This window comes from Jaculus jaculus, chromosome 3, assembly GCF_020740685.1.
Source record: "Jaculus jaculus isolate mJacJac1 chromosome 3, mJacJac1.mat.Y.cur, whole genome shotgun sequence".
Lineage (NCBI taxonomy): Eukaryota > Metazoa > Chordata > Mammalia > Rodentia > Dipodidae > Jaculus > Jaculus jaculus.
Window position 1 is genome coordinate 114777955 of NC_059104.1, and position 15563 is coordinate 114793517.

Consider the following 15563-nt stretch of genomic DNA (forward strand, 5'->3'; position numbering starts at 1 on the left):
CCTGAGACAGGCTGACCATGGCTCTGAAATAATCCTGTCTCTGTCCTTCTCAGCACTTTGGCCACAGCATGTGCAACCATGGCAGGCTTCTTGACATGGGTACTAGAGATTGAACTCAGGTCCTCGTGCTTGCACAGCAAGCATTCTTACCCACTGAGCCATCTCCCCTGGCCCCAAACTGGCTCGCAAATTCCCAACTAAGTAGGCAATATTTTTCTTCATCCTAATTTAATTCAATTGAATCTAGTAGAACTGAGTAGAAAAGAGGATGCTAGCTTTTACTTTAGGGACAGAAAATGACAGGTCTATTTTTCTTACTGAATACAGAGTATACATATAAAGCACATTCAAATATCACAAGAGGCAACGTGTGAACCGTTTAAGAGCAGAGATCAGGGCTGGAGAGATGGCTTAGTGGTTAAGATGCTTGCCTGTGAAGCCTAAAGACCCATGTTCAACTCTCCATGTCCCACATAAGCCAAATGCACAAGGTGATGCATGTATCTGGAGTTTTGATTACAGTGGCTAGAAGCCCTAGTGTGCCAATTCTCCCCCTCTCTCTCTCAAAAAGAAAAAAGGCCAATCTGTTGGGCTTGCCTCAAAACAGAAAAGACCACTCAGAAGGCAGAAAATGGGGAGAACAAGGCTCGGGGGCTCAGCAGGCTCAGATCCAGGGTCTATTCCCTACCTTTTCCAGCTTTAATACTGTTTAATGTGTTGGTGGACTGGAGCCATAAAGATGGGTTCCATGGCATTTACAGTAGTACAGGATCAGAACACTAGTGTCTCTCCCACTGAGAAAGTCTGAGTTAAGGCTTTATACCAAATTTTGAGGACTATCTGATAAATTTTGGTCAGCAATTTTTAAAATCTAAAACAGTGAATCATCATTCTTTTCTATTTTAAATAGTCAATATAATCCAACACCAGATTACTAGGGAAGTTGGCAAACAAAACAAAAAACTAATCATTTTTGGGTTTTTTTTGAGGAGTTCTTTTGGGTGATCCTCCTATCTCTCAGACTCCCAAGGGCCTGGCTGCAGCTTCTTTTTAATGCACAGGTCAAGACACTTCAATAAAATACAAATAATTAGATACTAACATCCTCTCTACCCAAGACACCATTACTGAAGCTACAGCTTTATTTTTTAACCTGTGTCTTCTCATCACTAACAGGGTGAATTCTTGAGATTTTATTTGTCATTAAGTATATTTTCCTCAAATAAAACAAAATTAGCAACAGAATGGATAAAGATTAATGAATGTCAACTTAAATTTTCTAATATATATTTATTAATGCAAAATACTTAACTTTGAAAAGAAACATACACTAAGAAGCTTTAGGAACTTATTTTAGTAAATCATACACATCTTATATTTTACCTATTCCTTTACATTTTTCTTATTTCAACATGTGTGCATGTAACAAGACTTGCTTAACTTGGGGCCAACAATCAAAACCAATGTCTGAGTTTTAAGTACATTTGCTGTTTCCATGCACAAAATTTCTGTGCATAAAACTATGGCAGAAGTTATAAGCTATGCTGGTATTGCCACACTGTTCATTACTTTCTGCAATATTTTCCTCCAAACCTCTGGTTTCAATATTTTGTTTACAGCAAACACTTTTTTGATTTTATTTTTATTTATTTATTGAGAGAGAGAAAGAAGCATAGAGACAGAATGGGCATGCCAGGGCCTCCAGCCACTGCAAACGAATTCCAGACGCATGCGCCTCCTTGTGCATGTGGCTTATGTGGGTCCTTTGGCTTTGCAGGCAAGTGCCTTAACTGCTAAGCCATCTCTCCAGGCCCTACAGCAAACATTTTTAAAAATATTTTTTAGATTATTTATTTATTTATTTGCAAGCAGAGAGAGACAGAGACAGAAGAGAGACAGAGAGAGAATGGACATGCCAGGGCCTGTAGCCACTGCAGATGAACTCCAGATGCATGTGCCTTAACCATTAAGCCACCTCTTTAACCCTTGATTTGAACTTTTTAAATTCTAGAAAACAGAAATTATATACATAATTCCTTCCCATTCATTAGGGCTTTTACTGAAAAATATTCACTATGTAGTCTCAAGGTGGTCTCATCTCACGGTGATCTTCCTCTGCCTCCTGACTTCTGGGATTAAAGGCATGTGCTACCACTCCCGGCTCAGTTTTTAATATTAAAGAACAATTAAGCCATGAAAAAGAACCAAATCCCAATAAAATTGCATAATTAACTTCACAAGGGTTGTAAAGAACTGACAAGTTATTTTAATACTCAAGTTAAACAGCCTAGAAATATAGAAAAGGGGTTGACATTTGAAGCAGACAATAATATTAAGTTTATATGGAGGTATCATCCTGTCTAATAATCAACCTAGCTAAGAATTAGTTGATGTTTTAATACACATGTGAAGAATGCAGGAAAGCAAATTCCTAATTTGCTTGTTTTACATGGCTCCAACGGTCAGAAATAAGGGGAGTTTATGTTTCTTTGGCAGAGATAAAACAAAATCCACTATACAGAACTTCAGATTTCAAGAAAAACCTCAAATCTAGCAGCTAACAGCTTGCCTCTATTTGCTGTCACCCCAGATCAGAGGAACCCACGCGTCTCTTCTTCCCTGCCCCCTTCAGTTACACTTTAGTGCTCTGGCAGAAAAGGTCTGGAACAGATTACAAGTCGGGCCACAAAATGAAAGGCTCTGGCATGCTGTCAAGCCTGTCTGGAATACACACACACAGGGGCCAAGAAGGGGAACTACAGCAATGGGAGAGTTTCATGGAACTTTTGTTGGCACTTCTTAGTTGTATGCTTGAGTGTACAAATGTGTGTGTGGGGGGGAGGAGTTGTGTAAATTTGATTTTTTAAATATCTTCTCTCCCTTAAAACAAATATCAAGCTGTGTGTATAATGGTATAATTAAGCTCCTATTAAAGTTGGTATTTTTAAAAAACTATCTTAAATCCTAATCTGTGTAGTTGTTAATCATTTTTCATCAGCTTGGGGCAAAGGTCGTACCACTATTGTTTAAAATTTACCAAACGTGGGTGAGTCTAATTCATTAAATATAAGACAACATGACTTAGCATTCCAGGTGATACAAATGGCAAATTTACTACATGGTTTTACCTTCATAGCTTCCTGTTTCAACCACAAAGGCTTATTCAAGTACTAAGCAGAATCTGAAGTTGCAAATTACTAACATGCCAGGTTACTTTTTTACACTCCAACAGGTCTTGAAGCTCAAACAGCTGGCATTTAAGCAGAACCGGATATCTGTCAAAATGACAGCCCAGGGCTTGACCCCACCTTTGACTGTACTTTGAATGGGCAGTTCAATTAGTCCTTAAAGCCGCATGTGAGCAAGCCCAAACACTGGCCCCCGCCCCTGCCCTGCACAGTGGCTTTTTTTTTTTAAAGGTATACACAAGGCCCAGGAGCACAGCTCTCACAGCCTTTCTGACAGAAGTGATTTGATCCAACCTTCTACCTTCTTTCTCCCCTGGGGTTGTGTTTGATGGTGTTCACAGAGTTAATTCCCCTTTCCGGGAAGGAAGGCCTAGCTGTTGGTGTTAGGTCAGCTCATAAAGCTTCAAAGGGTTCCGCATCCCTGTCTGACCTACTCAGTGATCTGCACGATGTTTTCATTTGGCGGCAGCTAGGCCAAGATGAGAGTTTCAGACCACAATTATCTGCTTCTTTTTAAATTCATTTTCCATGGCTCTGGAAAAATATCTCAAACCCAATGGAAGAAACTGAAAGCAGTAAGGAGAAATGATAGGAAGGCAGAGAAAACATGTAAACTCTTAAGGAAATGTGCACACTTGGGAAGAGAGCATTCCTCTGTGCAAATGGTGATCACCCATGCAAACAAAAGGAAATGTGGCTTGCTTTTCCAAAGGGTCTTAGAAAGAAAGAAAGAAAGAAAGAGAGAGAGAGAGAGAGAGAGAGAGAGAGAGAGAGAGAGAGAGAGAGAGGGGGAGAAAGAAAGAAAGAAAGAGAGAAAGAGAGAGAGAGGGAGGGACGGAAGGAGGGAGGGAGGGGAAAAGAAAAGAAAAGAGGAGAGAGAGAGAGAGAGAGAGAGAAGCACAAAACAAAGAGAAAATGCTATCATTAGACCATTTCTAGGGGGCAAAGGACTGCAGCCCATGCCACTCGAGGCAAAACACTGTGCTATCAGGCCAGGCTGGCATTCATCCCTCTCAGAAGTGCCAGCAGACACCTGGGCTCTGATGAAAGCTGGTACTCTCAAGGCTTAGATGTCATGTGACCGGCAATTGGTATTATAGCCATAAGGATCATTTTCAACAAAACATGAAAGACACAGTGACTCTGGTTAACTTACAGCATTCATTTCCCATCTTAACCCAGGTTTAAAAGCCAATTTAGACATTTCAAATTTAAAATAAGAGATTAAGAAAACAAAGCCACAAAACAGTATTGAGAAAAGCTGGGTAGGCAGTCATTACTTAGTACCATGAAACAACATAGTTTTATTTAAATGTGTTCATGCACGCATACACACACACACACACACACACACACACACACACACACACACACACACGTGTCATCAAAAATATCTAAGAAGGTTTAAAATGAGCCTTTACCAAAACAAGGGTCAAGCCTTGGGTCTAGCCAAGAGGTGGTCTTGTTCTTATGGTTTATATAGTAAATTTCTCCATCCTGAGTCAAGGCTTGTTCCCATCCATCAGGAAGAGGACCTACAATACAGGGGAAAAAAAAATCATGGTTGGTTTTGATTTGGTGCACCTTAAAAATCTGGGAAGGGTGCCAATTTCAAAAGAAAGCAAACATGTACACATAAAGCAGTTCATTAAAACAGATCTAACTCTACTAACCCTACATTCAGAGACCAGCTTACTTTACCAATCCTTCTCCAAGAAAAAGAATCTTCAAACAGTGAAACTGACATTCCCTCAAAGACACAGAAGAGAAAGAACCCAAGACTACCAAGCTCCAGTTATTTTCATTATTTATGTGACTGGCTTATACCAAGAAAACTGTAATACAGAAAACCACAGTTCAAGGAGTGTTTTAACAGCAGACCAGAAACCGTTGAGAGGTGGGGACTGGAGATGGAAGTTTAAGCTGTTTGGAGGGATGGGAGAGGAGCTGTACAAACAGTTGTAGCATTATTCGGAGGCAAACTGTGTGTGTGTGGGGGGGGGGGGGGTTTGCAAAGCCATGCAATAAGGAAACATCTGGGAGATGGTACTAACACAGTTAACTCGAGATTTTTTTTTCCTATTTTTGTGAGAGTAGGCAAGCTTTGGGGATGAAATGGTGATGAAAAGAGGGGCCCATGTAAGTTACTTAGGTATTCAAACACTCCTGCTTGAAAGACAGAATTCTAAAACTGAATGCTAATGGTTTGGAATTACCCCTAATTGAGAAGACAGCTCAGCTGTAAAATATTTTGAAAACTCAGTGAACTGTTTAAAAAGTTTAAGTCCATAGCATGCCATGTCATGCCGACAGCAGTCCCTGGATGCCTTTGGAACTCTCAACAACCCATGAGACCTTCACAACAGGCTTCCACCATGCTTAGGAGGTGACCCATGGATTCCATCCTGAAGATTCCGCTTACATTCTATGAGACTGTTCTTCCCCAGCCCAGTTGACAACTCAGCCAGCAACACTTACCAGCTCAGTCCTCACTGAGCCTGCCTCCCTTGGCCACCAAACCTGTCTCCTCATTCTAGTATCAAACAGACATATACCATAGTTGTCTTCTTCCTAAAATTCAATCCCTCCCTTCATTCTCCTCTTCCTCCCTCTGCTGTTTTCACACACGGTCTCATGTAGCCTAGACTAGCCTTAAACTGCAGGAGCCCCTGCCTACACCTCCCAAATGCTGGCATTACCGGTGTGCAGCACCAAGCCCATGGTAAAACACCATTTCTCTGTCACATGGTTCTGCAACATCAAGGGGTACTTTGAGAACTGAGCCCAGGCTGGCAGGCTTTGCAAGCAAAAGCCTTTAACTACTGATTTATTTACTTCTTCAGGCTGTTATGAGCAGTAGTGTAACACACACCTCATGAGGGAGTGATGGCGCCTCCCTCACTGTAAGCTACTGTTGTCACCATCATGTGGTGATGCATCACTGTCAAAGCCACACAGCAGCTCCATTTGCCAGTTCTGCTCTGTTCCCCACAGAAGAAGTCAGGTTCAGAGAATGTTAAGGAGCTTGCCTAAGGCAGTCTGGGGTTTACACACGTGTTCTTATTCTGCCTCCTAAAGATAGACAGATATTCCCTCCAAAATTTACCAGTGTTTCCATAGATTAAAACTGCCAAGCAGAGATTTTTGAACCAAGTTTTAATGAAAATGGTCATTTAATTATTAATTTCAATGAAAATGGTAGGCTCAAAAGGTTTAAAACCAGGCTGGAGAGATGGCTTAGTACTTAAGGAGCTTGCTTGCAAAGCCTAAGGACCCATACTTGACTCCCCAGAACCCCTATAAGCCAGATGCACAAGGTATGTATGCATGCATGCGTACAATGTGGCATACATGTCTTGAGTTTGATTGCAATGGCTAGAGGCCCTGGCTCACCAACTCTCTCTCATAAAATAATAATAAAAAAAGATTTAAAGTCAAGTAAACTGCCTAAGGTGTCACACACCTCTGATCCTAGATCTTCAGAAGGCTGAGGCAGAAGGACCCTCAAGTTCTAACCCAGCCCAAGCAGTCTAGTGAGTCCTTATCTCAAAACAAAAACTTTTAAAGGTGGGGAATGTAAGCTCAGTAGTAAGCTACCATGTATGGGATTCTAGGCTCAACCTCCAGTACTGAACAAAAGATTAATTCAGCGCACGCCCTTTGAAATTCCAGCACATGGGGGGCAGAGGTAGGAGGATCACAATGAATTCAAGGTCACCCTGAGAGTATAGAGACTGAGCTAGAGCAAGAGCCTACCTTAAAAAAACAAAAATAACAAAAAAAGACTAATTCAGGGACTGGTAAAATGTCTTAGAGGTTAAGGTATTTGCCTATGAAGTCTAAGGACCCTGGTTAGATTCCCCAGGACCCAAGTAAGCCAGATGCTCAAGGTGGTGCATGTGTCTGGAGTTCATATGCAGTGACTAGAGGCCCTGGCACACCCATTCTCTCTTTTTGTCTATCTGCCCCTCTTCCTCCCTCTCTTAAATAGATAATTTTTTTTAAAAAAAGATCAATTCAGAAACCTTTCTACTATTACTATCAATATTGTACATCATAAAAACTGGAAGCCATCTTGAAAGTTTGGACATGAAAGACAAGCCCAGTGCAAATCAACAGTGTAATTGTTGCCATCTTCTCCCTTATTTCCAATGAAACACCAACGTGCATCTCTCATAGATCACAGTACTAACTCTGAAGGCAACTCACATACATGCACATATCCATACACAGCAAAAAGGAACACTACATATTCATCAACATCGTTATTTTCTGGATGAAAACAGAATGCTATGTGGAAAGAACCCAGACGAGGATGCTTTCTTTACACTGGAGAAAAGCCGCTAGTCAAGGGCGAGAAAACCACCAGGAAGGACAACCTTTAAAGAGCTCTGTACCACAGATAACTCTGCTGACAATTTTATTTATCTATGTGCACGTGTATATGTGGAGGGGTTATACCAGGGTCTCTTGCTACTGCAAAGAAAACCACATCCCGATTTACCTGGGTGCCTGGGGAACTAGAAGGTGGGCCAGCAGGCTTGGCAAGCAAGCACCTTTAACCACGGGGGCAGCTCTCCACACCTCACAAATTAATCTTATTAATGGAATGTAAGTTGAGACAACAGAAAAGAAACAGAATTCTATTTTTAAAATTTTTTTTGTTTATTTTTATTTATTTATTTGAGAGTGATAGACAGAGAGAAGGAGGGAAGGAGAGAGAGAGGGAATGGGCGTGCCAGGGCCTCCAGCCACTGCAAACGAACTCCAGACGCGTGTGCCCCCTTGTGCATCTGGTTAACATGGATCCTGGGGAATAGAGCCTCAAACCAGGGTCCTTAGGCTTCACAGGCAAGCACTTAACCACTAAGCCGTCTCTCCAGCCTTCTTTTTTATTTTATTTTAATTAATTAATTAATTAATTTATTTATTTATTTATTTATTTTTTGGTTTTTTGAGGTAGGGTCTCACTCTAGCCCATACTGACCTGGATGGAATTCACTATGGAGTCTCAGGGTGACCTCGAACTCACGGCAATCCCCCTACCTCTACCTCCCTAGTGCTGGCATTAAAGGTGTGCACCACCATGCCTGGCAAGAAACCGAATTCTTTAACATTCAATAAAACAAGCAAATTCAAGTTTAATTCAAAAAGGTTTGACCCTGGGCTGGAGAGATGGCTTAGCGGTTAAGCGCTTGCCTGTGAAGCCTAAGGACCCTGGTTCGAGGCTTGGTTCCCCAGGTTCCACATTAGCCAGATGCACAAGGGGGCGCACGCGTCTGGAGTTCATTTGCAGAGGCTGGAAGCCCTGGCGCGCCCATTCTCTCTCCCTCTATCTGTCTTTCTCTGTGTGTCTGTCGCTCTCAAATAAATAAATAAATAATTTAAAAAAAAAAAAGAAGGTTTGACCCTGAGAAGGAACCTGTCAAGAGGTTCTGAAGAAATTTAGTCGCTTGATTTTTTTGTTTGGTTTGTTGTTTTTTCAAAGTAAGGTCTCTAGCCCAGGATAACCTGGAATTCACTCTGTAGTTACAGGCTGGCCTCAAATTCAGTGATTCTCCCACCTCTGCCTCCAGAATGCTGGGGTCAAGGTGTTCGCATGGTGTCACCATGCTCGGCTAGAGACAGGCTTTCACACCAAAGCCCAGGTTTACCTCCTCTGGGGCACTCCTTTCTTAGCCACCTGAATGCTAAGATGACAAGTACATGCCACCATGCTGGCTTCACTGCCGTGACTGTTAATGCAGATTCAAAGCTATGCCATTAAGTAGGCCAACCTTTCACTCACCATGAACAAGAGAAAAAGTGTGTTGCTTCACACACATCAAGCTACACAGGCTATTCAGAGGCCAGCTCAAGCCATCTTCTTGGTTAGAGATAGAACAGAAAAAAGATTCTTAAGTCTGAAATGAATTTCTGGGAAGATACTACAGGAACAAAACAAATAATTACAGGGCTAGCCATGATGACACACACCTGCGATACCAGCACTCCATTTGGGAGAATAAGGAAGCAGGACTGTTGCAAGTTCAAGGCCAGCCTGGGCTATATTTTGAGTACTACACCAACCAGGACTACATAGCAAAACTGTCTTAAAAGACAAGAAAAAAAAGGCAAAATATAAATTGTCTTTAATTTCCGTTTATATTCTAATTTTGGTGTCATAAATATTCTAACTTCTTTTATAGCAAGTATATAAAAAGGCTCCACATCTCTAAAACGGCCTAAAACTGTGCCCTCAAATTTCATCATGCAGCAGAAAAACTTGGACACATGTTGCTGAACCCCCTCCCTTATTATTCTGAATTCAGTAGGCAAGACTGGACCAAAACCCTCCTGTAAGACACTGGTGCTACTGTCTAGGAACTGCCTGCGAACACGGACCACGTGGACTCTTCAGCTAGTGCAGCACTGCTTCTGGACCAGCCCAACCTATATGCAACTGCCTGTTGCATATAGCACTATGGCCAACACAGAGAAACCTACAGAGCCTCCCAGTACTAGAGGTGACAGCCAGGTCTGCTAGAATACCAAGTGGCAAATGCTGCCCCCAACACAAGGAGGCATCATGAGAAGTGGTAATCTGTTGTTTCTATTGCTTTTAACTCTCTGAACGACCTAAGGTAAGAGTATGGCTGAAGAGACAAATTCCTTCCTTCCTCATCTTCTAAGGAACAGATCAAGTGAGGGAAGTCTGATTTGCAAAGAAAGATAGGGGTGGGGGGATGAGACATGAATGAGGACACCAGAAGCTCTAGCCACTGCCAACAAACTCAAGATGCATGTGCTACTTTGTTCATAGCTTTATGTGGGTACTGGGGAATCGAATTTGAGCCAGCAGGCTTTGCAAGCAAGTACCTTTAACTGCTAAGCCATCTTCCTAGCCCTACCCCATCATTTTTAACTGAGCACTCTTTACTTGCTCAACACAAATGTATTCTGTGCTGGCCGAATATTTCTTTATGCCTGAGCTTAGAGCATTTGTCATACAGTATTATTCAATTATGTGTATTTTCTTCCCATGCCTGTCCAATCCCTAAGATGATAAAACATACTATGTGTCTTTCCATCTTCCTGTACAATTATGAAAGAGTGGAATGTTGGTTCAAATGAATATGAGATAAAATGAATACAATTCAGCTTAAATCCTTTATTTCTGCTTGTGGAAGAAAATACTTTTTTCAGTCTTCGTACACAGTTCAATTTTTCCATTATTTGGTACTCCAACTGAAGGTCCAAGGAGAGAGCAAGTTCTTTCATTTTATATACATCTATATGTAATTCTAGATATTAATTCTTTGGGGGGCGCTGAAGTAGAGTCACACTCTAGTGCAGGCTGACCTGGAGTACATTATGTAGTCTCAGGGTGGCCTCGAACTCACAGTAATCCTCCCACCTCCTGCTCCCAAGTGCAGGGATTAAAGGTGTGCATCACCACGCCTGGACCTACATATTAATTCTTAATGAATATGTATTCAGTAAGCTGCTCCTCTGTTCTCAGCATTATTCTAGCCAGTAGAGATCCAGCAATAGACAAAACGGTCCTTATTTGTGGAATTCATGTTCTTACCAGGGAGACAAACAATGCAATGATGCTAAACTCAGTGAAAAGTAAGTAAAGCACATGAACGATGGCTGGAGAAGCTGATCTTTTATTATTTATTACTTGAGAGAGAGAAAGAGGGAGAGGAAAGAGAGGGAGAATGAATGAATATAAACTGGGTGCACCAGGGCCTCTAGCCACAACAAACTTTAGATGCATAAACCACCTTGTACATCTGGCTTTACAGAGATATTGGGGTCTTTAGGTGATAGGCAAGCATCTTAACTGCTGAGCTAGCTACCTCTCCGGCCCCTGGGAATCTGGATAGCACTGAGCAGGTGACCTCTCAGCTCATCTCTGGATGCAGTATAAATCCAAGTGTGATGATCTGGGACATGAGTATTCCAGACCAGTGTATACAAAGAGGCCAGAATAAGCAGCAACATGTTATCTTGGCACACACAGTTTTCATCTAGAGGGACTTGGGATACAGCCCAGTGTTAGAGTTCTGGCTTAGTATGCCTGAAGCTCTGGGGTTACTCCTGATTATTATCAACTCAATGAGCTCCCAGGAGTGGTGGAGCGTATCTGTAATTGCAGCACTTAGGGGAAGAGAAGACAGAACAGGAGCTCAAGGCCAGCCTGGGCTGTGAGACCTTATCTCAAGAAAACCTTTATGATTTCAAGAGTAAAGGGTTGAGTGGGTAATATTTAAAGGGAGGAACCACTATTTCTAAAGGACAACCTATAAACAGGACAAGAAAATTAACATTTCATCCTGTTTATAGGCCGTAAATCTAGCCTCTATGAAGCCTGGTCCCAGACCACAGTCTTCTGGGCAAGAAGAAAAGATAGACTGGAAGAAAAAAAAAAAAAAAAAAAAACGGCATCCTTAGGAGAAAGAAAGAAAGGCAACATTTTAATGACATGTGAAAAGAATGAGAGATTCATCAGTAAGAAGGAGAAAAACAAGCCAGACTATAACCAAAATTAGACTGATTTATCCTTAGGAAAAAGAAGTTTTATGTAGGATTTACTAATATTGTTTGATCACTCATCTAGTATAGCAAATAATAACTTCCTATAATGTTTCAAAAACAAGATGTCATAACACTGAAGGTGACTCAACAAATGTCAAGCTCTTGCTTAAGAGCTTTGTTGCATTAGTAACACTTTAACAAAAACCATTTGCAACATCTAACCAAACAAGAAAGTCTCAACAACCCCACCAGATAGATGACCATCTTTCCTCCTCACTGTCTCACAGTTGTGGAACAGAAATCACCAATGACAGCGTAAGCTTGCTCTGCTCGCCTAGGTGAGTGGCTCAAAGTACAGGACTATCAATAAGTAGTTTCCTTAAAAAGACTCAATGACCTTTTAAAGGGAAGTACATTCTGGGCTTCTAAGCAATTTCAAATGAGTCACAAATTGTTCTTACTACGTACCAGGCAGGCACAGTTTCTAAGTTCTTTGCAAGCAAATATTAACTGATTCAGTTAATACCCCACATAGATTCCACTCTTATACCTACTCAATAGATGCAGAAACTGAGGCAAAGAAGTGTTGCTCAAGATCATTTACCACAAGCTAGTAAGGAGCAGAACTGGAATTAAAATCTTTTAACAGTCTAACTCTCCAGACATTCAAGTGTGACCAACACCAATTCAAGGCTGATTTGTTTATGTTAACCATAGTCTTCAACACTTGCTTGTCCCACTATGTTGAAGGGGTTTTATATTAAAACTTCATTTGAGTCTGTCCCTCAGATAAACCTTCAATGTGAACTTTCTTATTTCTAGAACTAACTTTTAGCAGTGGTTGCCCAGTTGCTCTTAGCAGATCTCCAGGTTTATCCACGTTCTGAGCAGGTAGTGAAAGCACTGGTGTGTACCTGTTCCTCCACGGCAGCTCACTATTCTTCCAGGGCAGCTCACGCTTCCCTCATCTTTCAATAGTCCAAGTTTTGTCTGGACCCTCACACCAAGGCAGATCTGTGCTTGGCAACCAACAAGCTGGCCCTACCCAATAGAATACCACATCCAGGTAAGATGCTTATTGCTATGGCAATCTAATAAGCGGTTGGTGTCAGCCTTCCCAGCCTATCCATGCCCATTTTTCCAGCTCCTTCCATGGTCATGCACCTTTCTCCAGACATCTTCAACATCTGCTCCCATGAGAAATTCATGACACAGTTTTGTGAAACTTCTCAACTCTGACTCACTACTCAGGCTCTTCCTCATCCATGAATTGCAACTGCCCTTGTTTGAATTTCTTGGGTTCTTACAAGCCTTGTATTAGCCTTCCATAGGGAGTTTAACTGTAAGTCATGTATTGTTATTATGGGAAGATTGATCATACAGGATTTCCACAGTTGTCCAAGTCAAAGATGCAGCACTGATGCAAACTACTGCCAGGTTAGCTTGTAATCCGATGTAGTCACCTGACTTCTCTGCAGTCTTGTTTACAAATAGGCCTTCAACCAACATAAATACCTGCTTCATATGCTTAACAAGATAAGCTCTGAACAACTCAAGGGAAAAAGCTCCACCCACACTCATAAAAACATTAGAAAGACACAACTAAAGAAGCCATCATAGACCAATCTGAAGAACTTTAAAAATCACCACGACTTTTGTTATGGCTTCAGTCAGGTGAACCTGGGACAACAAATGGACTTCTCAAAATTAAAAGCAATTTACAGACTAAATTTTGGCTAAAGATAGATTTTTATTCTGGCTTCCATGGTAATCACTTTTTCTCAGGGAGAAACTGAACAAAGTACCAAGCACTCAGTGTGAAGCTCATTCTCTGCATTTTAAGACAGGGTCTAGTTATGTTGCCTTAGGCTGGCCATGAACACCTGGGTTTACGGTATATAGCCTCAAGGTAGTTTCACTCTAGCACAAGCTGACCTGGAATTCACTCTGTATTCATTCTCAGGGTTGCTTCGAACTCACGGTTATCCTCCTATCTCTGCCTCCTGAGTGCTGGGATTACATATATATATATATAAATTTATTTATTTATTTATTTATTTATATGTCCTCCCCTCCCCCGAAGTAGAGTCTCACTCTAGACAGGCTGACCTGGTATTCACTCTGTATTCTCAGGGTTGCTTCGAACTCCTACCTCTGCCTCCCGAGTGCTGGGATTAAAGGCGTGTGCCACCACGCCTGGCTTAAAGAAATACTTTTGCTCCAACTTCCTGAGTCGTGGCATTTTTGTGTGCAGGCCTGGAAGTCAGAATCTAAAATATAAACATGCTGTTGGGAAAATGCTATAGACTAACAGATGCCCAAGAAGCTGTCTGTCAGCCCACAGTCCCACCCTCAATTGCTCACTTAAGGTCTTATAGATCACTACAAGATTTTGGCACCAAACTCCTGGAACAAATGATGTGCCCTTTCTTCCTGATCACAAGGCGCAGTAGTGGTAGACGAAATGAAACGCTGGAACACACATCTGAAGGCTTAGGTTGGAATCCTGCCTGCTTCCCAGCATTTGCTTCACTGGCACACTGTGTACCCCGAGCCCTATGCTAATACCACCTTCAGAGAAGGGGCCTCACTGAACCCAAATCATTTGCCTACCAGCCTTGCTTGTCAGTAGACTTTAAGCTCTTGAAGTATATATCTTTTTTTTTGGTATCCCCAGGGCTTAGCAGTGCTACCAAACAAACTCAAACTCTGTTGAGCTAAAATAATTAAGAACTTGCTCTTAAGAACTTGTGGAAAGAATGACTAGTCTCGTTGAAGTCGGAGTATTTGAGAGTCTTGGTCTGTGGCTTTATTTTTTTTCAGTCAAAGGTTTCAGAAAAAAATTAAATATTTTTTCTCAGGGTTTTATAGTAAATAGGATCAAGTAAGATCACAGAGTCATTCTGATATATTAAGACACTTAGTTGAAGTTCTATTCGATCCTAAAATACTAGTAATAAAGCAGATCTCAGGCTAGAGGGTAGCTCTCAGTATGCACAAGGCCGAATTCAATTCTCTGCATGACAAACAAAATAAATGCTGTACTCAATTAGACTTGTTTGGATTTTTTTTTCCCATGGTAGGGTCACATTCTGGCCTAGGCTAACTTGGTCTGTCATCCCAGGTCAAGGCAATCTTCCTATTTCTGCCTTGCCAATGCTGGGATTAAAAGCATGTTCCACCATGCCCAGCATAACCAGGCACCAGCTCAGTAAAGATTTCTTGTAATAATTTTGAGGCTTTTCATGTAAACTGTTAGAGTCTTTCACTTCAGCATCCCAGGAACCACCAGTAACAGAGTGTTGGGAGTAAAAGTGTGCTCCACTATACTAGGCTTGAATAAGAACCTTCATCTCAACAAATCCCTAGGTGACTTCTCTATACATTGCAAAGGAGCTCCGCTTGGAGATGGGAAGAGGAAGCAGAAAATATTTGCTGTCCAAGCTTGAGGACCTCCTGGTTAGACCTCCAGTACCACTCAAACGCCAGCAATCCCAGTGCTGTGGAAGAGGAGACAAGAGGACCCCTGAAGCTTATGGGGAGCTACTTTTGCCTATCAGTGAGTTCCAGGATCCAGGAGATCCTGTCTTAAAAAATGAGGTAAAGGGGCTAGAGAGACGACTCAGAAGTTAAAGGTGCTTGCTTATAAGTCTGAAGACCTGGGCCCAGTTCCCCAGCACACATGTAAAGCCAGATGCACTACTTGTCCCATGCATCTAGAGTTTGTTTGCATTGGTAGAAAGCCCTAGTGTATGCATAATCTCCCTACCCTCTCAATAAGTAAAATAAAAAATGAGGCAGAGAAGGACTGAGAAAGACACCTAACCAACATGGAGGTCTATAGCTTCCACA

At 41.7% G+C, this 15563-nt stretch overlaps 1 protein-coding gene across 8 annotated transcripts in view; it reads right to left on the reverse strand.

Moving 5' to 3' along the window:
* The window catches only part of Yap1 (Yes1 associated transcriptional regulator), a 116583-nt gene that overhangs the window by 38127 nt on the left and 62893 nt on the right, over positions 1-15563 (reverse strand). For 4 of the 8 annotated variants that reach the window (XM_045145333.1, XM_004661911.3, XM_045145332.1 and 1 more), the window contains exon 4: positions 4610-4723. The exons of the other annotated variants lie outside the window; for them this stretch is intronic. In XM_045145333.1, the coding sequence (XP_045001268.1) occupies positions 4610-4723 (114 nt within the window). The remainder of the gene's footprint in view (positions 1-4609; positions 4724-15563) is intronic. 8 annotated transcript variants of the gene reach the window in all.